This window comes from Babylonia areolata, chromosome 20 (assembly GCF_041734735.1).
Source record: "Babylonia areolata isolate BAREFJ2019XMU chromosome 20, ASM4173473v1, whole genome shotgun sequence".
NCBI classification, from domain to species: domain Eukaryota; kingdom Metazoa; phylum Mollusca; class Gastropoda; order Neogastropoda; family Buccinidae; genus Babylonia; species Babylonia areolata.
In genome coordinates, this window is record NC_134895.1 from 54775584 (window position 1) to 54795583 (window position 20000).

General features: G+C 48.5%; 1 protein-coding gene across 2 annotated transcripts in view; it reads right to left on the minus strand.

The window, feature by feature from the left end:
* Positions 1-8356: 8356 nt before the first annotated feature.
* LOC143295208 (uncharacterized) overlaps positions 8357-20000 on the minus strand; it is a 26362-nt gene continuing 14718 nt past the window's right edge. For both annotated transcript variants that reach the window (XM_076606781.1, XM_076606782.1), the window contains exons 2-4: positions 12488-13702; positions 10763-11516; positions 8357-10402 (exon numbers count right to left, since the gene is read on the minus strand). In XM_076606781.1, coding sequence (XP_076462896.1) covers positions 10164-10402; positions 10763-11516; positions 12488-13693 — 2199 coding nt within the window. In that variant the 5' untranslated portion in view covers positions 13694-13702 and the 3' untranslated portion in view covers positions 8357-10163. The remainder of the gene's footprint in view (positions 10403-10762; positions 11517-12487; positions 13703-20000) is intronic.

Consider the following 20000-nt stretch of genomic DNA (forward strand, 5'->3'; position numbering starts at 1 on the left):
ATGTTGTTGACTTGAGGAATGGGTCACAATGTGAATAATGTTGTTGACTTAAGGAATGGGTCACAATGTGAATAATGTTGTTGACTTGAGGAATGGGTCACAATGTGAATAATGTTGTTGACGTAAGGAATGGGTCACAATGTGAACAATGTTGTTGACTTGAGGAATGGGTCACAACGTGAATAATGTTGCTGACGTAAGGAATGGGTCACAACGTGAATAATGTTGACGTAAAGAATGGACCACGAAATGACTAAGACAATGACATTTAGAATCATGAACGGAACACAATGTGAATAAGGTTGTTGACATTAGAAATGGACCACAATGAACTGGAATTGAGAACAGACCATAGACTTATGTGACTAAGGTTGTTGACAAGGGGGGTGGACCGCAATAGGAATACGGTTGTTGACAGTGAGAATGGACAGTGGTGTACATGAGATAGCTGACACTGAGAAGTGTTCCACTTAATTATCGCACACCGTCCAATAGCTATCAGTATAGCCCGTTCTCATTCTCTGAATATAGCTGTTGTCATAAAAATTGGATCGAACTATGGATGTGATCCCCCTCCCGCCCCGCCGCCACGCCCATTACATTGCTTTGGGTTGTGTGTGTTGTGTTGCACTGTCGGTATCATCGGAGTAGAGAGAGAGAGAGAGAGAGAGAGAGAGAGAGAGAGAGAGAGAGAGAGAGAGAGAGACAAACAGACAGACAAAGAAGGATACACAGACAGACAAACGCCTACACACACACACACACACACACACACACACACACACACACACACACACACACACACACACACACACACTCACAATGACAATGTAACTCAGCGTATGAACTCAAACTTTTATTCACTCCAATTCTAATAAATACCACCACAAAAAGAAACCAATGTGATAAATTAATATCTAAAGTAACTGCGTTAAAGTATGTGAGCAGCTACACTATATCAGAAAAAAAATCAAGAAGAGTAAATCTGACAAAACTGATATGTTTGCAAATAGTGAACACATCACTCCTTCGTTTTATGCAAAAGGCTTCCTTTACAGGAATGTGAAGGCTGGTTGAACTGTTGATGAACACGTTGGCTTGAACACATGTCGAATTCATATAGTTTTTGAATTTGTCAACATTTAATATTTTTTTAAGGATAGCACCTTTTAAAATTTTAGTGAAAAGTTACTTTTATTCAGAGCTGTCTTTGTCTGCGGCACTTTCTGTCTGTGCCGTTGAATCAATATATTTCAGGACTATTGAAGACATGTGCATGTCTGTGGTACTTTCTGTCTGTGCCGTTGAATCAATATATTGCAGGACTATTGAAGACATGTGCATGTCTGTGGTACTTTCTGTCTGTGCCGTTGGATCAATATATTGCAGGACTATTGAAGACATGTGCATTTCTGTGGTACTTTCTGCCTGTGCCGTTGCATCAAAAATTATATTTCAGGACTATTGAATACATGTGCATGTCTGCGGTACCTTCTGTTTGTGCCTTTGAATCAATAATTATATTTCAGGACTATTGAAGACATGTGCATGTCTGCGGCACCTTCTGTCTGTGCCGTTGAATCAATATACTTCAGGACTATTGAAGACATGTACTTGTCTGCAAAAGAAAAAAACCCCACCAAAGTAATAAAAACAAACAAACAAAAAAGCACGATATTCATGTAAATGAAAAACTAGAATAAAGTAAAGGATACTTGTTAAAAATCTAATTCAAACGTGAAAACAAGTAAACGATGAGAGATGCATGAAACATAGTAATGGTTACCAATCCAATGGATGTTAAATAGTGACTTTCTGTGTGTGTGTGTGTGTGTGTGTGTGTGTGTGTGTGTGTGTGTGCGTGCGTGCGTGCGTGCGCGCGCGCGTGCATGTGTGTGTGTATACGTGCGTGCGTACGTGTTTGTGCGCTCATTAATGCTCGTGCGCTAGACCATGCATAGTTTCATGTTGAACCTGAACAATAATAGCATAGCATTTTTCTCAAAAATTAGTTTATCTCAGTCTAGTCATAAGATTAAATATCATAAATAATAATGATATGCACACATCGTAAACATCGTTCTCCAAACGGGAATTACAACAGAAAAAAAATATTGATGGATTTCATTCTGGGACGGAGGTAGAAAATCAACTTCTATGTTAGATATAATGTTTTGCAAATAAATATTTGAGAGTAAATGACACCATCTGAGATATGTACATATTTGGAATGTTACAGTATGTAACAGAGAGACAGAAAAAATACAGCAAGAGACTGCTGTTGGAAAAGATAGGAGAAACAACAGTCATACACAAATCAAACACAAAATCAGTGCACTGAAAAAAAAAACAAAAAAAAAAAACAGAGAGAGAGAGAGACAGAGACAGAGAGAGACAGAGAGAGGGACACACACACACACACACACACACACACACACACACACAGAGAGAGAGAGAGAGAGAGAGAGAGAGAGAGAGAGAGAGAGAAGATATAAGTATACACAAAACGACACAGACAGGGACAGAGAGACAGACAAAACACCAATAAATAAACAAGGTGGACAAATAACATAAAAAAACCAACAGCAAACAAACAAACAAACAAACAACAACAACAACAAACCAACACACGTGCATTCTGATATCATGAGGTTAGGGACGAATGGATATAATACAATGGGATTAAACATCACAATGAGTTTCTTCTAACACATTTTTCTTGGAATCACAGCAAACCCAAACTTCAACCGCAAAGTAACTGAGGACAAAATGGGGGGGGGGGGGGGGGGGGGGGGATGTGGCGGGCAGGAGGTTGGGGGGGGGGGGGGGGTAGCGGTGGGTGGTGGAGGGAATGGAGATGGGGGGAAGACGGTGAGGAGGGGGGGGGGGTCACAAGGTCACTGCAATAAATAGACCATCTCACAGCAAACGCCAAACACAGACAATGCGGTCAATATCATCAGCAGTAAGTACAGTAAGTAAGTACAACGGGGAACTCGGTTTCCTGATGAAGAAAACAGTTCTTTAAAAACGCACACACAAAAAAGAAAAAAAGAAACAGGACCCCCCCCAAAAAAAACAAAAAAAAAAACAAACAAAAAAAACCCCAAAAAACAACAACAAAACAAAACAAAAACAACAACCAAAAAACAAAACAAACAAACAAACTTAAAAAAAACACAAAAAAACAAAACAAAAAAAACAAAACAAACAACTCGTATCCTATTAAGTCATAGTAGAACTTGTATATTATTGTCATTGCATAAATACTAGGGAAGGGCCCTTCCTCCAAACAATGTGTAAAGTTCTTTGGATTTCATTCTTTATATAATTAATGCTGAATACATGCTCAGCACTTTGGCCATGATTTGTCAAGTCAGTCACTGACCATGGTCACATGATGATGGTCTTGGCGTTACATCCTCTACATCAGTTCCTCTCCATTTAATCACCGACGATTATGACGACGCGACGATGGTAATTATTTTACGGGATTTCTTGACAACGTGGAGGAGAAATGGGTTTTATGGGGCTGGGGGTGGGTGGGGGGGGGGGGGGGGAGATGGTGGAGGAGAGAATAACAGTGCGTTGAATACCCAAACTAACAAATCTTCCTCTTCGTCTTCTTCATCTTCTTCTTTTTTCTTTTTTTTTTTTTTTTAAGACACGAAGTGTTGATAAAGTGTCATGGACGAACCCGTTAAAGCTGGGGAGGCAGAAGTTAATACTCTTCTTTCACGGAACACCACACCCACGTTATGGCGAACAATTCACCAAGCTCTGGGATTAGAAATCAACCACGAAACCCCCCCAAAAAAACCCAAAAAACAAAAAAACAAACAAACAAACAAACAAAAAACACCCCCATTGAAAAAGAATGATAAAAACCAACAACAGCAGTTTGAACTTCAACCAGATTATTTTTACAACACCCGCAGTGGTAGCGGAACAATTACATGGAAGTATATATATATATATATACTAAAAACAACAACAACGGTAGCATGAAACGAAAAACTAACATGGTATCTAGCTCCGTTTATTGTCTCACACTGTTTACAAAAGAGAACCAATCTGAGGATAGCATGCGCGTGCTATTGTATGTATATATGTGTGTGTGTGTGTGTGTGTGTGTGAGAGAGAGAGAGAGAGAGAGAGAGAGAGAGAGAGAGAACGCAAATGTATCCGCGATCCTACGCACATGACACATACGCGTACGTGCCCGCGTTCTAAAGGGCTTCCAAGCGCACGTGCGAATCTGTCCAGCCTAACCCCCTCCCGATACTGTTCACGTATTCTTTTCTTTTTTTATATCTCTCTACAGTCGAGTGGGAGGGAGGGGGTTGAGGGTAGGCGAGGAGTTAACCGTTAGAACTCGGACAAATCCACCTGCAGATAACACACAACGGGAACAACAGCTCTGACAATACGTGCTCCAAGTCCTCTACGACCCGCCACCCCCTACCCCCAATCTGAAGAGGTGAAACCCCATCAGTTTACAATCACAGTCCCCGGCCAGAAGAGCCCTTTATCACACTGCCGCTCCGTCACAACTAATCGACCCGTTAAGTCTGCACCCTCGCGGAAACGGCGTGGAGAGGCTGAGGAGAGAGGGGAGAGGACGATGAAGAGGATGGAGAAGTGGTTGGTAGGGGGTGGGGGGGTCTAGGAGGGAGAGATCGAGTGTCAAGAAAGAGGAGTGAATGAAAGGGGAATGATTGTGAAGGAAGGTCGAATTGCAGCTATCTGAAAGAAAAGAAAAAAGTGCTGAGTCGTAATTATTGACGAGACGCAAAAAAAGAAAAAAAAGTTATTGGATTTCCTAAATTCCTTCGCCTTAAGACATAGGGAGAGATTATCATAATCATATTTATCAATATTATGTTAGAAAAGGTTCATCAAATTAACTGAGGCATTAAAAAGAAAAAAAACCCAATTATTATTATTATCATTACTGAGGCCATCCACTCTGGATTTTATCACACAATGAACATGAACCCAAAGTGGAAAAGAAAGAAAGGCAGTCCGAAAAAGTCCCCGAAACAGTATACCGAAACAGTATACCGGAACAGTATACCGAAACAGTATACCGAAGCATGAAGACTTGTTGATACGTACCGATCAATCTGCAAGGACCACGCCACAACACGGGCACTCGTACTTAAGGAAAAATAATATTTCTACAGCTACAAAAAAGAAAAAAAAAGATCTCCCACAAATCATCAGTCACATGAGTTAGTAAGTACATTCTGAAATCATATTTTCTCCACACAGCAATAACCAGCTTCTGAAATGTCAAGTGATTATGAATTAGGAGGTGGACACCTACGTGTCACCAATCAAAACTGTTACTGTTTCTCAAAGTTCGATAAACGATAATGACTTTGTGGGAACCCCATTCCTTGTAAAAAAACAACAACAAAAAACATAGAATAATTTTTTTTTTTAAAGTTCTCATTTTCGACATAGACCTATCGCACGATCGCAAGGTGTGCGTGTTTTATCTTTGCTCAAACTACTTGTACATTCCTCATGTACTTTTCTCGGAAAATTGAAATGTCACGAGGCTGTGTGCCCGGCATTTAATGACAATGCGACACGACCAGTCTTCCCGTGCCGGGTCTGACCTGATGGCAAACCGTGGACATGGATTAATGTGACCCACACTCCCGTCAGCCACAGTATCACTCATTGTTTTTTATGCTAATTGTTGTTGAATTGTCGTTGTATTTTAAGGCGATGTATGCCGGGTGAAACCCAATACCTCTGCCACGTGGCCGACTATGTGACGTATATCATCTACATGAAGTCAAGGAAGCCAGCCCTGTTTTAGGGTCAAGTGCGTGGAGCTGAATTAACCTTTGCTGAGCGTAACCTGGGGGAATGGCATTTTAACAACGACGTTAAGGATGTTGTTTTTGTTTGTTTCATGATTTTTGGGGGGGCGTGGGGAGCCGGGGGGGTGGAGGTGGGGGTGAGGGGGGGGGAGTGCTGGTGATGGCCGCCCCGTGGGGGAGGAGGGGGTGGGTGGGTAGCGGGATGGATGAATTATGAAGCGACTAAACACTGGAATCCTCTGTTGCACAGAAACTGAAGAAGCGTTTTTATTTTATTTTTTTAAATTATTTTGTTTTTTTGTTTTTTGCTTTTTGGTTACTTTCGTACAAGAGAGAGAGAGAGAGAGAGAGAGAGAGAGAGAGAGAGCGAGCCGAAAAGACGATAACCGCAGGGTTGACAGGTTTGTCGTATACCTTATATTTTTTTTCAGCGAAATTGAACCTGTGAACTGTGTCTGACGGAACAGAAAGGGACACGGTCGTTCCTTCTTTCTCTCTGCTGAAGAAAAAAACAAAAAACAAAAAACAAAGCGGGAGACAAAAACTGGGTTTGGGGTTTTACGTCCCTTGTACACAAGTGGCGAGCTATCAGGGGACATCACTCTCAGGCGGCCTCGAACAGGGGGTAGGAGATATCGCGAGAGCCTCTTGAGATAACGCGATTGGTTCGGGAATGATTTGATACCAGCAAATAGCGACAACTCCGTGTCCGACTTTCGCAACCCCCTTTCCCTACCCCCCCTCTCCACACACGTTTCTGTTTGCTATTTCCACTGACTGGGCTAGAGGCGGGCAAGCAACGGAGTGGTGGGGGTGGGGGTGGGGGTGAGGCTGGAGGCAGGCAAGCGAGGCAGAGAGTGGTGGGGGTGGGGGTGGGGATCATGATGACTTGCGGATGGATGAGGTGTGTACCTCGGATTAAGGTTGGTGCCAGTTCAGCACTTAGATCACCCCCCCCCCCCCCGTCCCCTCCAAAAACGGAGTGAGGCTGTCTGCATGGTGGGGTAAAAACGGTCAAACGCGTTGGAATCGCGGCAGCCCACGAACGAAGAAGAAGAAAGCACTTAGACCTTACGTGCTTGAAACGAAAGTGCAAGATGTAAACAGGTTTGGACTGAAAAAGAAATACCATGGTCGTGACACGAAATTTGAATATATCTACATCCATCTATCTATCTATCTATCTATCTATCTATCTATCTATCTATCTGTCTGTCTGTCTGTCTGTCTCCCGACGCATTCCGCACCCAAAACGACACAGACTTCAGTCCAGAGCAAAGCAATGTAACAGAACCGTAACGAAATTGCAACAGCAGCAGCAACAACAAAAATCCAGTTCACCAAGTCATGCCTAAAGGTGTGTCGTAAATACCTGCCACTCTTACCCCCCTCCTCCATCCTCCCCCCTGTCTTCCCCTTCCCTCCGTCACCGCCAGGAGGCCAAGTAGAACTCGTGTCCATTGTATGCAAACACGCAAACACACCGTGCAAGTGTGCTCGAGGTTACAGTCTCCCTGTCCCCCCCCAACCCCCCTCTCTCTCTCTCCGTCTGTCTCTGTGTGCCTCTCAGCTCTGCCGACCCGGGCTTGATAAGCCAGCCCAGGCACTTTAATCGATAGTGGAGTGGTCCGTGCCGTTTAGGGGTTTGTCAACAGTCTTGACCTGCTCGACAAGGAGAGAGCCGTTTCAAGCAAGGCAAGTGTACACCCTCCCCGACCCCCCAAGCCCCACCCACCCACCAGCACCATATTCACTGCTACCTCTACCCCTCACCCCCACCCCCTCACTTCCCCATCTCAGCGTCTCAGCCATGAGTACCCCGAGTGGCCCAAGGCCGCCTCCCAACAGTGGGAAAATACGCCTGGGGGGGAATTTGGTGGGGAGGGGAGAGACCGTTTCAGTGGGTTCTGCAGCCTTGCCCTGGCCCGCTGACAACGACAATGATTGGTGAGTCTTTTAGGGACCAGGCGGACGAGGAATGAGAGAAGGGGGGAGGGGCAGAGGGTGGGCGGGGGAGGAGCTTACACATGGGGGGTGGGGTGGTGTGAGGGAAAAGCTTGCTTACGTAAGAGAAGGGAAAGAAGAAAGATAAAAGAAAAAGAAAGAAAATAGTTGACGATATTCTAGGGAGCTCTTGATGATTCTGGAACCAATCTCGAACAGTCAAAGTGAAATAAAATTCTGATTAATCATAATGAGGACAGGCAGTTGTTCTGTTCCTTTCTGCTGAAACAGTCACTGCTGGGTCTGCTTTCAACGTGTTGTTAAAACATCCAACGGTTTCACGTCAAACAAACCCTGCACTGATCTAATCAAACGCAAGAAAAACTGATTTGTTTCAGTCACGACAACAAGACCTGTTCAACCCACACTCATGACATTTTCTATTTGTACTGCACCTGTGTGGAATGAATCGAGACACAGAGACCAAGAGAGAGAGAGAGAGAGAGAGAGAGAGAGAGAGGCGGGGGCGGGGGGGGGGGGGGGGGGGGGGGGGGAGAGAGAAAGCAACAGAGGAGGGGTAATCTTTTTCTCCGGTGTGCATGAAAGGGACGTGCTTCATACCTGGTAGGTTCAGCAGCAATTACGAACCCCACCAAAAAACAACAACAACAAACAAAACAAAATAAAACAACAACACAGATTTAAAACAATGAAACAAAACATCGAGAACTGACCTGAATACTGTGTCCGCCCAGGCTGATAATTTTTTTCACGCCCAGGAGTGGTGGTGGTGGGGGTGGGGGGGGGGGGTTACTGACAACAATATGATAACGGTAAATCACACGTGGAGACGGAAGAGAGAGAGTGGGGATGGGGGGTGGTGTTGCCAGCTTTATTATTATTTTTCTTGGGTGTGTGTGTGGTGGGTGATGGGGGTGGGGTGGGGGGGGGGGGGGGGCAACAGGGAGAGGGGGTTGTAAGATAGGGACATTACCCAATTACACACAACTTCCCTTTAATTTTAAGAAACACTCTCTATCACATGGGCCTTACACTAAAGGGGTTGTGTACTGCCAAGATCACTCGAAATTGTAATACCACTCCAACGTATCTGATCCAATCACAGCTGAGAAAACAAGCCACTCTCTTCTCTAACCAGGAACTCTGTGCAAAACAGACACAGGAGACACAGGAGCCTCTTTATAAAAACGACATAAAAAAAGGACACAAACAAAAGTCTCTCTGATCTTGATGAAACAACAGCTTGAGAGCAAGCCTATCTTTGATCACCTGCTAAATATAACTGGGAGAGGTGACAGGCATGGGGGGTGGAGGGGAGGGGGGGGGGGGGTTCACGCTCTTGGTATGTGTAACATGTAATGCACGTAAACGCACGTGACTAAACATTACTCGTATAACACGTACCTTGATAACACTTGGCATCACACAAGTAACGAACATGACTTCACGTGCCTCGCATAACAAAGTAACGCAGATATTATATATAATAGTTCACGATTCCATACATAAAACACGTAACGCACGTAACTGGACAATGTCGCACATCACAAGTAGGAATGTAATATCAGGGAACAATGAAAAACTGACCGCACCCACGGACACACTGACCGAAGATAAAAATGGGAATGGCTGAACACTGGCGATCCTCTTTTCTTTCTTTTTTTTTGTTACTGGGGAAAAAAATCCTTTTTTGGTTACTGGAAAAAAACAATAACAACAAGATGAGAGACAGAGAAAAAAACAACACTGAACCAGTCCACAACCACATGGAAAAACACAGCATACATGAAGTAACAAAATCGTAGTCAATAACAAACAAACAAACACAAATCCAAAAACGCATCACGACATAAGTAGTACTGAGGCACGAAACAGAATGTCTGGTGATATGACCATTCACCACAACTCAACGCTTCTTTGTGGATTGAAAAAAAAATGTTTCAAAAATCAGGACGGCTTGTTTTCAAACATGCATCATAAGTTAATAATTTAATTTAAAAATCTCTAGTCTGATTTCTACACAACGGACTATTTTGAATACGAAATATGGTATTTGTTGATAGTTACAACAGAAAATGGAGGAAACAGAGCTGTCTGTTCTGTTCCAGTCTCCCAGCAGTTCATTTTGTCCAAATGTCAGTATGTTCTTTTTTCTCCCTTTTCCTGAAATGGAGGACTCTGTGAAGCAGCAGAAGCAAGCAAGGATCTCAGTCGGACAGAAAAGTCACAAAGAGTTCACCATCTTGGTCGCCTCAGTCACCATCTTGGTCGCCTCAGTCACCATCTTGGTCGCCTCAGTCACCATCGTGGTCGCCTCAGTCACCATCTTGGTCGCCTCAGTCACCATCTTGGTCGCCTCAGTCACCATCTTGGTCGCTTCCGGTGATCACAGAGATCCCGGATGTGCTTCATCAGTCCCATGGACTCTCGCAAAATCTCGTTTGTCTGCGCGAGTTCGTTTCGAAACCTGTCAAAGTCTGCTGGGGTGGCGTCCATGCGTCTGATGCGTTTGTAGGCACACTCCGCCATTTGCAGGAAGTTCCGCTCCATCACTGCGCATGTGCACACGGCAACGCCGTCACTTCCGTCATCGTTGAGCTCTGCAGACAAAAGGGGATTCAAACTGTAAAATATATACAGCAGAGTGTATTGTATTGTATTGTATTGTATTGTAGTGTAGTGTAGTGTAGTGTAGTGTAGTGTAGTGTAGTGTAGTGTAGTGTCAATGCAAAGCACGATGATAGCAGGGTAAAAACGAAATTGAGTGAAATGTAGTGTAGTGTAGTACAAAGCGTGATTTCTTTATCTCACGATTCCTTGCGATTGAATAAACATCATGTTTCGATATTCCATCACCTCTCCTTTACTTTCAAAATGAAAACGTTTCACACAACAAAGGATCAAAGGCTGGGGGGTGGGGGCGCAAGGGGAGGGGGGGGGGGGAAGGAGAATTCTCCTACCTGATCTCTTTCTCTTGGGGGTGAAGCGGCCATTCTGCATGGCCATACGGTTCTGGAGCTCGAAGCTTTCATACACGTGCCGCATTCCAGAGAAGAAGGCCCCCTCCTCCTCCTCCTCCTCCCCCGTCTCCCTGCCCTCGTGGAAGGCTGCCAGTGACGTCATCCTCCTCTGGAACTCCGCCATGGAGTGAGCCGCCTTGCTTGGGGTCAGCCGGCCGAAGGGCTGCCCCTCCATGGCGTAGGACGGGAACGGGAACGGATTCTCCGAACCGGATCCCGAGGGGCGAGGGCTTGGCAGGTGGGGAGGGTAGGGCAGGGCGGAGGCGTCGTAAGTTCGCTGAGAACGCTGGGACTGGAACAGCTGGCACGGGACCCCCCCGTCCTCGTCGAAGCTGAGCCTCTTCTTGGGATTCGGGGAGAGCGAGTCCCGCCGCTGGGGGGAGGAGTACCCCTCAGGCACGGAGAGACGCTGGGGCGTGGTGCTGGTGGTGGACTGCAGGCCCGGCACGGGGGATTCCGGCACCTCCGACGTCTTCAGCTTGGGCTGGGGGGACAGGGTCACCGCCCCCCCCGTGGCCTCCATGTGCTGCAGGTAACGGGGGTCCAGCGGGGAGAGGCGGGGCCGCACGGTGGGCGACGGCAGCACGTCCTGGCGCCGCGCGTAGGAAGGGGTGGTCGGGGTGGAGGGCGGGTGGCGAGGGGTGGACGGGGAGCGCTTTGTTGGAGTGAACTGCTCGTGAAGTTTGTACAGTCTCTGGAAAAAAACAGAATGGAGGTTTTTTGTACAGCCTCTGGCACAGCAGAATAGAGAAGACCGCGTTGTATTGACTGCTACTACTACTACTACTACTACTATTAATACTACTGCTACTACCAAGATTTGCCTGACATGCTGAACGGGCCAAGATCAATGAACACCTAATTAGATCGCCGCATTAATGAAAGCTGGGGGTAAACAAAGAAAGGTCGTGACAGACGCAAAATGCATGTCTTCTGACTTTGACATAATTATTGTCACCGGATCTTTGTCCCGGGCATGAGAACTCCTGTCTACAGCTCTGGTTTTATAAGAGTGTGAGTTGTTTTCTCATTGGTTGTAACTCAGGTCAAAGACACCAGCCACATTCTCCATGACAAACAGAATGAAATAATCCAGGCCTCAGTGAATTTTGCATGGCGATTTCATAGAATTACAATTAACGAATTCGCGACCTCCTCAACTCGAAAGTTACCACAAAGGAGAATCACATTCATCACAATCATCTCGAAATAGCTTTCTTTATGGGGATCTATATATACAAATAACAGCAACCATAAACAAAAAGAACCAACTTAACAAACGAATCCCCCAAAACTGATTCCTGTCCCCCAAAACGAAATGTTTGGTCATGGTGCATTGTATCGGAAGTCCACCCTTAAGATAAATACAGTATCGGCTCAGCCAATCAGAAGCTTGTGATCCTCTAAACCGGACCTGTATTTTGATGCGTTTCATCGTAAGTACAACCTTAAGATAACCAAAACATCAGCCATCCACCAATCAAAAGCTTGTACAAGATCCCCTGAACTGGAACTGTATCCACCCACTACGTCCCCTGCTGACAAATCTCCTTCGCTGATATTGTCTCTCTGGAAATTCTTCGGGTACTGGTAACTCTTTGAGAGTAAACCGCTCCACACCCTGTCTTACCTCTGACGTCTGTCACCCCCCACACCCTGTCTTACCTCTGACGTCTGTCGCAGACGCTCCTGAGTGCAGGCCAGGTCATCAAAGGTGAAGACCTCGGGAACCACCCGCTTGACGTCGTTCTCCGGGGTCTCGGGAGGCGTCAGCACTTTGGGGCTTTTCTGCTCGCCTTCTCTCGCTGTGCTGCCGGCACCTGACGGGAATCCCCGATGTAGCAGGTCGTCATCGTTTGAGCAAGACTGTTGGGACGGAGGTGATCTTGAGCGAGAAGACAGTGACGATGAAGACGATGCTGGCACTGCGCTGGACGAGGCTTCGGAGCCGGGGGAATGGTGGAGGAAGGTGGAGGAGGAGGAGGGGGAATGGTGGAGGAAGGTGGAGGAGGAGGAGGGGGAGGGGTGATGCGGCCTGGAGGAGTCGTCATACCTTTTCGGGGTCTTGCAGGGGGAGCGGCTGTTGACCAGACGTCGCTCGTCCTCCCCGTCCTGGGTGGCAGGCAGAGGCTGGAAGGGAGAGGACCGTGGGTGCTTCCGGGAGTGGAGGCCGTACAGGTCGGGGGTGTCGGGCTGACGGGGGCAGGGGGACAGAGCGGAGAACGGCTGCTGGCTGCCCACTTGCGAGCAGCCCGGGGCGGGATGGACGGGAGGGCTGCTGTGCGGCTGAGGCTGACACTGGACCTGGGCCTGCAAGGGTCGGGGGGTCTGGTTCATCACGTCCTGGGCCTGCAAGGGTCGGGGGGTCTGGTTCATCACGTTCTGGAGCGGGGAAGACCCCCGGTGTTCGAATGCCCCCTCGCTCTCTTTCTTCCCCTGGCTCGTGGCCTCCAGTCTGGAGCTCTGTGAGTCTTTTTTGGACGGGGAGGGGCGGGGGTGGAACAGGCTGACCACGTCACTGTCTGCAGCTCGCCGGGCGTGCCGGTCCGAGTCTGTCCTGTGGCCGAAGCCATCGTTGTTGTCAGTCCTGTGGTCTAACACACCGGTGCTACAGTGACCGTCTTTCTGCTGGTTGTTGTCGAACAGGCTGACCACGTCGCTGTCTCTCCTCGTGTCCTTCACCCTGACAGGGCTCAGCACGTGCACCACGGCGTGTCTCTGTGACCCTGACACCCCAAGGTCGTCTCGCTCATCGGCATCTTTTTTCGGGGACGGGAATGATTCGGACTGCAGGAGGAGGCCGATTTCTTTCAGCTTCTGCAAAATCTCCGGGGGCACGCGGTCGGTGGGGATGCAGATTTCAGGCTCCATGGCTCAGTTCTGTCAGAAGGAACACAGAATATATCGTCATAGTTGTTTTTTGATGAAACATATCCAAATGTATGTGAAAAATGTATCTAAATATTAAAGAAATGACTTGCTCTCTGTCTCTGTCTGTTTCTCCACCACCTCTCTCTCTCTCACTCCCTCTCTCTCACTCTTCCCACAGACCATGTGATCTGGTGACTCCGATCTGATTCCTGCTGTGTTTCACACTTTCTGAGGGAAAACAAGTTGAAAAAAAAAAGAAAAAAAAGAAAAAATACAGTGGAAGACATCGACGACTGTGTGGCATTTGATGTGTGATGTCATGGACAGTGCTGAGTCCCGTGCTGTCAATGGCGTGGGGTGACGGACAGGGGGCACGGCGTATTAATCCTCAGCGTGACACGGAACGATAAATCATTTCTGCATTACACGCTTGGGCAAAAAAAACCTTCCACACACACACACACACACACACACACAAAGTGCAGATAGTGATCCGGGTTCTTTCGCGAGATATCCGATAGCTTTCTCTTTCTATCTGTCTGTCTGACTTTGTCTCTTCGTCTGCCTCTGTGTCTCGTCTTCTGTCTCTCCCCCCCTCCCCCTCTCTCTATTTCTGTCTCTACCTCTTTCTCCTGGAGGGTCCTGTTTCCTGTGTGTCTCTGTTCCCCGGACCCCCCCCCCACCCCCACCTCTCACAGACGATGCTTTCTGACTGCCGCAACAGCTTTGTGCTTAAAACGTTGGATTTTCAACCTAAGGTTCCGGGTTCCAATCCCGGTCACGGCACCTGGTGGGTAAAGGGTGGTGATTTTTCCCATCTCTCAGATCAACATGTACAGACATGCTAGTACATGAACCCCCTTCGTGTGTATACGCATGCAGAAGATTAAACAAACAACACCAAAAACCTGCACCTTAAAGCTCCAGTAATCAATATCAGTTTCGTGGGTTATGGAAAGAAGAACATACCCGACACGCACTCCCCCGAAAACGGAGTATGGCTGCCTACATGGCGGGGTAAAAACGGTCATTCACGTAAAAGCCCACTGTTGCATAGAGTGAACGTGGAGTTGCAGCCCTGGAAGGAAGAAGACTGTGATGTCTTTATCATGTCTGTTTCCACACACACACACACACACACACACACACACACACACACACACATCGTATGTACATGAATGCCTGTGTGTGTGTGTGTGTGTGTGTGTGTGTGCGCGCGCGCGTGCGTGAGAGAGTGTGTGTTCGTGCGCGCGTGTGCATGTGTGTGTGTGTGCCAATGTGTGTGTGCGTGTGTGCGTGCGCGTGTGTGCATGTGTGTGCATGTGTGTGATTCTGCTTCTGTGGGTGTGTCTGTGCGTCGTGAATGCCAAAATTGTAGGAGCAAACTGAAATGCTCTGTCTCTGTCTGCCTGCCTGTCTGTCTGTCTCTGTCTCTCCCTCTTGCCCTCCCCCCCCCCGGTCCCCCCCCCCCCTAGTCCCAGTTCTGTCAACACAGCAGGGAGTGCAGGTGCTGAAAACAGAAACGGAAAGCAGCAGGCTTTCTCAGAAATGAAACACACCGAACGCTGAGACAGTGAAACAGCAGGGTGATCTTTCACCTCACGCGGCCCACCGAAAGGAGGAAGGAAAATGCGCATACCCTCCCCCCCCTTCAACCCCCGCGCACCCCCCCCCCCTCCACACCACCCTCTCACCCCCTTCAACCCACGCGCACCTGCCCCCTTCCCTCCCCCCCCCCCAACCCCCCCGAAAAAAAAATCAACAAAAAGCAAAATGCAAGCCAGCAAACAATCAACGACAAAAAATATAACATACCTATGCATGCATAAGCACGCATGCACACATACACAGCGCCGCCACACGCGCGTGCGCACATTTGTACATTCGCCACACGACGCACACTCAACACAAACACACACGCACGCATAAACACTCACGTTTTACTCACTTACGTGTGCCAGTTGTTGCTTTTTTTCTTTTCATTGTATCGTTATTTTTTTTCGAAGCGCGCGCACACACACTGCCATCACACATGAGACCTCCACCACCACCCCATAAAAGACTCAACAACAAAAAACCAACAAACCACCCAAACAACAACAACAGCACCCTCCTACCTTCAGTCTCTCGGCCTAACTTTCCAAGCATCATAAGCGAAGAAGAAAGACTTCTTATGAAACGACTTCACGACAGAAAACAGAGAACAAAGACAAGACCAAGCAATAATCATGTTCTCCACCACCACCACTACCACCATCACCACCACCACCCCACACATATATACCAGACCCCAAACTCACGAATCAACGCCGAAACATAACCTCGGCGGTCTCGTTTTCAGTAAAGTGTCGAACCAATCCCGACTTGGGTAAAGGGGCATGTGAGATTTTTCTTCTTTTTTCTCTCTCTCTCTCTTTCTTCCTTTCTTCTTTCTTTCTTTCTTTCTTTCTTTCTTCCTTTCTTCTTTCTTTCTTTCTAATTTTCACGACTGATAAGGAGCTGTAGCCACATAGGTGAGATATCCTCTTTCTCCCCCACTATCATAATATATACCCAGCCACCGTTTCGATCTTTCCAAGCCAGTCCCACTGTGCGAAATTATCATCGCCACTCGACTGAGTGGGTTCGCGACAGCTCACTGGTAGCGTGGCAGTTGGTCGTTGTGGGTGGAGAGTGGGGCAGGGGGGGTGGGTGGAGAGTGGGGAGGGGTGTGGGTGGAGAGTGGGGCAGGGTGTGTGGGTGGAGAGTGGGGAGGGGTGGGGTAAGTTCCTGTCCTGAGGCTAGGGATCGGTACCCGTTTCGATAACACACGCTGGACTTGCAGCACCTTCCCTCTCCCTCCCCTTCCCCGTTTCTCCGCCCCCCCCCCCACCCCCTATACCCTCCGCCCCGTTCCATGAAAAATGAGCATGGTATGGCTATGTGACTGGCTTCAAATATCTTCAAAACAAACGGAAGCGAAAACAATAAGCATACTGGTGTAGGCCTGTGCAAAAACAAACACAAACCCCAACAGAACAACCCCCCCAAAACAAACAAACAAACAACAACAACCCCACCCCCACCCCCCACCCCCCACCCCCCCAAAAAAAACCCCAGCCAACAGGACGCAGTATATGCGGGGTATATTGTATCATATTTCACACATTTGTTTGTATTGCATTATATTGCACTTTTTGTTTTCAAAGTAGACGTGGTGTAGGACCATTCTGCACGCCTTGACACCGCTTGAAACAGGAATTGGAACTCCACCCCCCCTCCCTAACACACAAACACAACCTTCTCTTCCTCCCCCCCCCCCCCCACACACACACCAAAACTAATTCATTACCCTTCTTCCACTCTCCCAATCCCACCCCATCCCCCAAAATGATAATGATGATAAAAATTTAAACAATTGAAAAAAAGTCCTAGCGTGGCCGCGTCCAGTGTCCATCCCATAATAACCCTGCTGGCTTGACCCCTCCCCTCCCCCCCCCTCCAGAATGAACCCTCAGGAAAACAGAAGGAGAAAAACCAGGACCTGGTCAGACCACTCACTCGGAAACAACGGGTACTAGCTGTACTTCAAGCCTACTGTGGTAAGTACTAGTACGAACCTTCGTCACACCACCAACACCCTGTCATAAAGCCCCCCCCCCCCCCCACCCCACACACACCCTCCCTACTCAACCCACTTCACTTTTTTGGCCGTTAATCCCCACAAACAAAAGGCTGAGCCCCCCCCACCCCCCAACTCTCCTACCACCACCACCCCTACTCCTTTGCCCTCCTCCCCCTCCCTCCCCCCTCGCTCCACGTATTATCAGTAATGCTTCCGATCTGCCTGCGAGCGTCACAGCTCAATACGCAAGCTGGAAAATAGCAAAAAAAAGCATAACTGCATGAGTGATTAGCTCAGAGGGCTTTGAAAGGAGAGAGAGAGAGGGAGAGGAGAGAGAGAGAGAGAGAGAGAGACAGAGACAGAGAGAGGGAGAGAGAGAGCCAAAATAGGTGTAAGTCGTGCAGTTTATGAAAGGCTGGAGGAGGGTTGGGTGAAGGGAGTATGATAGAATGGGGGAGGGGGAGGAGGGGGGAGGAAAGAAAGGGGGAATGGGATGGGTGAGGGGTGGGAGGGGGTGTGGAGGGCGAGGGGAGGGGGGGGGGGGTTGCGCGTGTCGGATATAATTTCTTTTGGTTGGTTGACTGGGCAAGGATCACGCCGAGGACAGTCTCTTATAGCAACATGGGGTGCACACAGCGCCAGATAGGATGTCTTATAAATGTGGGTCTCTCTCTCTCTCTCTCTCTCTCTCTCTCTCTCTCTCTCTCTTTCCATTTTTTTTTTCATGCTTATGCAGATGACGAGAAGGCGTGAAGTTGATAAATGGAAGATGAGGTCAACGTTCGCGTGTTTGAGAACATGCGGTTTTTGATGTGTGTGTGTGTGTGTGTGTATGTGTGTGTGCCTGTGTATGTGTGTGTGTTCGTGTACGTATGTGTGTGTGTGTGTGTGTCCGTGTATGTGTGTATGTGTGTGTTTGTGTGTTTGTGTGTGCGTGTGTGTGTGTGTGTGTGTGTGTGTGTGTGTGTGTGTGTGTGTGCCGTGCGTGCGTGCGTGTAGCCTAGAGACAGAGAGGGAGAGAGAGAGAGAGGCGGGTTGGGGGGTAGGCGTGTGCCGTTTTTGAATCTACCTCATTAACTACCTCATAATAGCCTTGTTGTACTGCTGTGAAACATGGAGGACGTATCGCCGTCACATTCAACAGCTTGAGCAGTTTCACCAGAGATGCCTACGAAAGATCCTCGGCATAAAGTGGCAAGACAGGGTCTCCAACGTCCAGGTCCTAGAGAGGAGCGGCCTGCCCAGCATCGAAAGCCTGCTGATCCAGTGCCAGCTACGCTGGACAGGACACGTTGACAGCAGGATCCCGAAGATGCTCTTGTATGGCCAGCTGAAGGAAGGCCACTGCGAACTTGGAAGACACTTCAAGCGATTCAAGGACACCTTGAAGACGAACCTCAAAGCCTGTGACATAGACATCGCTTACTGGGAAACTGATGTTCTTGACCGCTCTCGCTGGAGGATACTGTGCTCTAGTGGCATAAAGACGTTTGAAAACAAGAGAACGCTGGCCATTAAGGAGAAGCGTGAGCGAAGGAAGCAGGGCTCAACTTCTGGAGACGTTTTCCCTTGCAACACCTGTGGGACGTGTGCGCATCCAAAATCGGCCTCTTCTCCCACATGAAGACACACACCGACAGATGAGCCTGCCTGCCTACTCATCCGTCGGTCCGACGGGAGACGCCATTTTGTTCCTCCACATGGGAAGTTAGCATGCACAGAAAGGGACGACTGTCACGTGATCACCGGAAAGGGGTTTTTCGTTCCCCCCATTTTGCTTGAATTCAGTTACTTATTTTGTTGCTGTTGTAGCCAGAAGATAAACTGACCAGATACTACATTATTTGATGCTATGATTACCCCCTCCCTCCCCGCCTTCCCCCTCCCTGTTTCCCTCTCCAGTTCTTCCCCTCTCTCTCTGCCTCCCCCCTCTCTCTCTGCCTCCCCCCTCTCTCTCACACCCCCCCCTCTCTGTGCCTCCCCCCTCTCTCTCTGCCTCCCCCCTCTCTCTCACACACCCCCTCTCTCTGCCTCCCCCCTCTCTCTCACCCCCCCCTCTCTGTGCCTCCCCCTCTCTCTCTGCCTCCCCCCTCTCTCTCACACCCCCCTCTCTCTGCCTCCCCCCTCTCTCTCACACCCCCCCTCTCTCTCTGCCTCCCCCCTCTCTCTCACACACTCCCTCTCTCTGCCTCCCCCCTCTCTCTCTGCCTCCCCCCTCTCTCTCCGCCTCCCCCCTCTCTCTCACACACCCCCTCTCTCTCTGCCTCCCCCCTCTCTCTCACACACCCCCTCTCTCTCCGCCTCCCCCCTCTCTCTCACACCCCCCTCTCTCTCTGCCTCCCCCCTCTCTCTCACACCCCCCTCTCTCTCTGCCTCCCCCCTCTCTCTCACACCCTCCCTCTCTCTCTGCCTCCCCCCTCTCTCTCACACTCCCTCTCTCTCTGCCTCCCCCCTCTCTCTCACACACTCCCTCTCTCTGCACAGATCTGTGTTTCCCTCTGTCTCTCTCAATCCTTATTTTTTCCCTGTCCCCCTCCCACCCATATCCAACTATCTCCTTCCCTGCCTTCATTCTGCCTTTCCCCTTAAAACGTCAGGAGAATCGTCCTGACGGAGGCAGGGTGGGGAGAAGTTGTGTGTGTGTGTGTGTGTGTGTGGGGGGGGGGGGGGTAGGTGGGAGTGGGAGTGAGGAATGGGATCTTT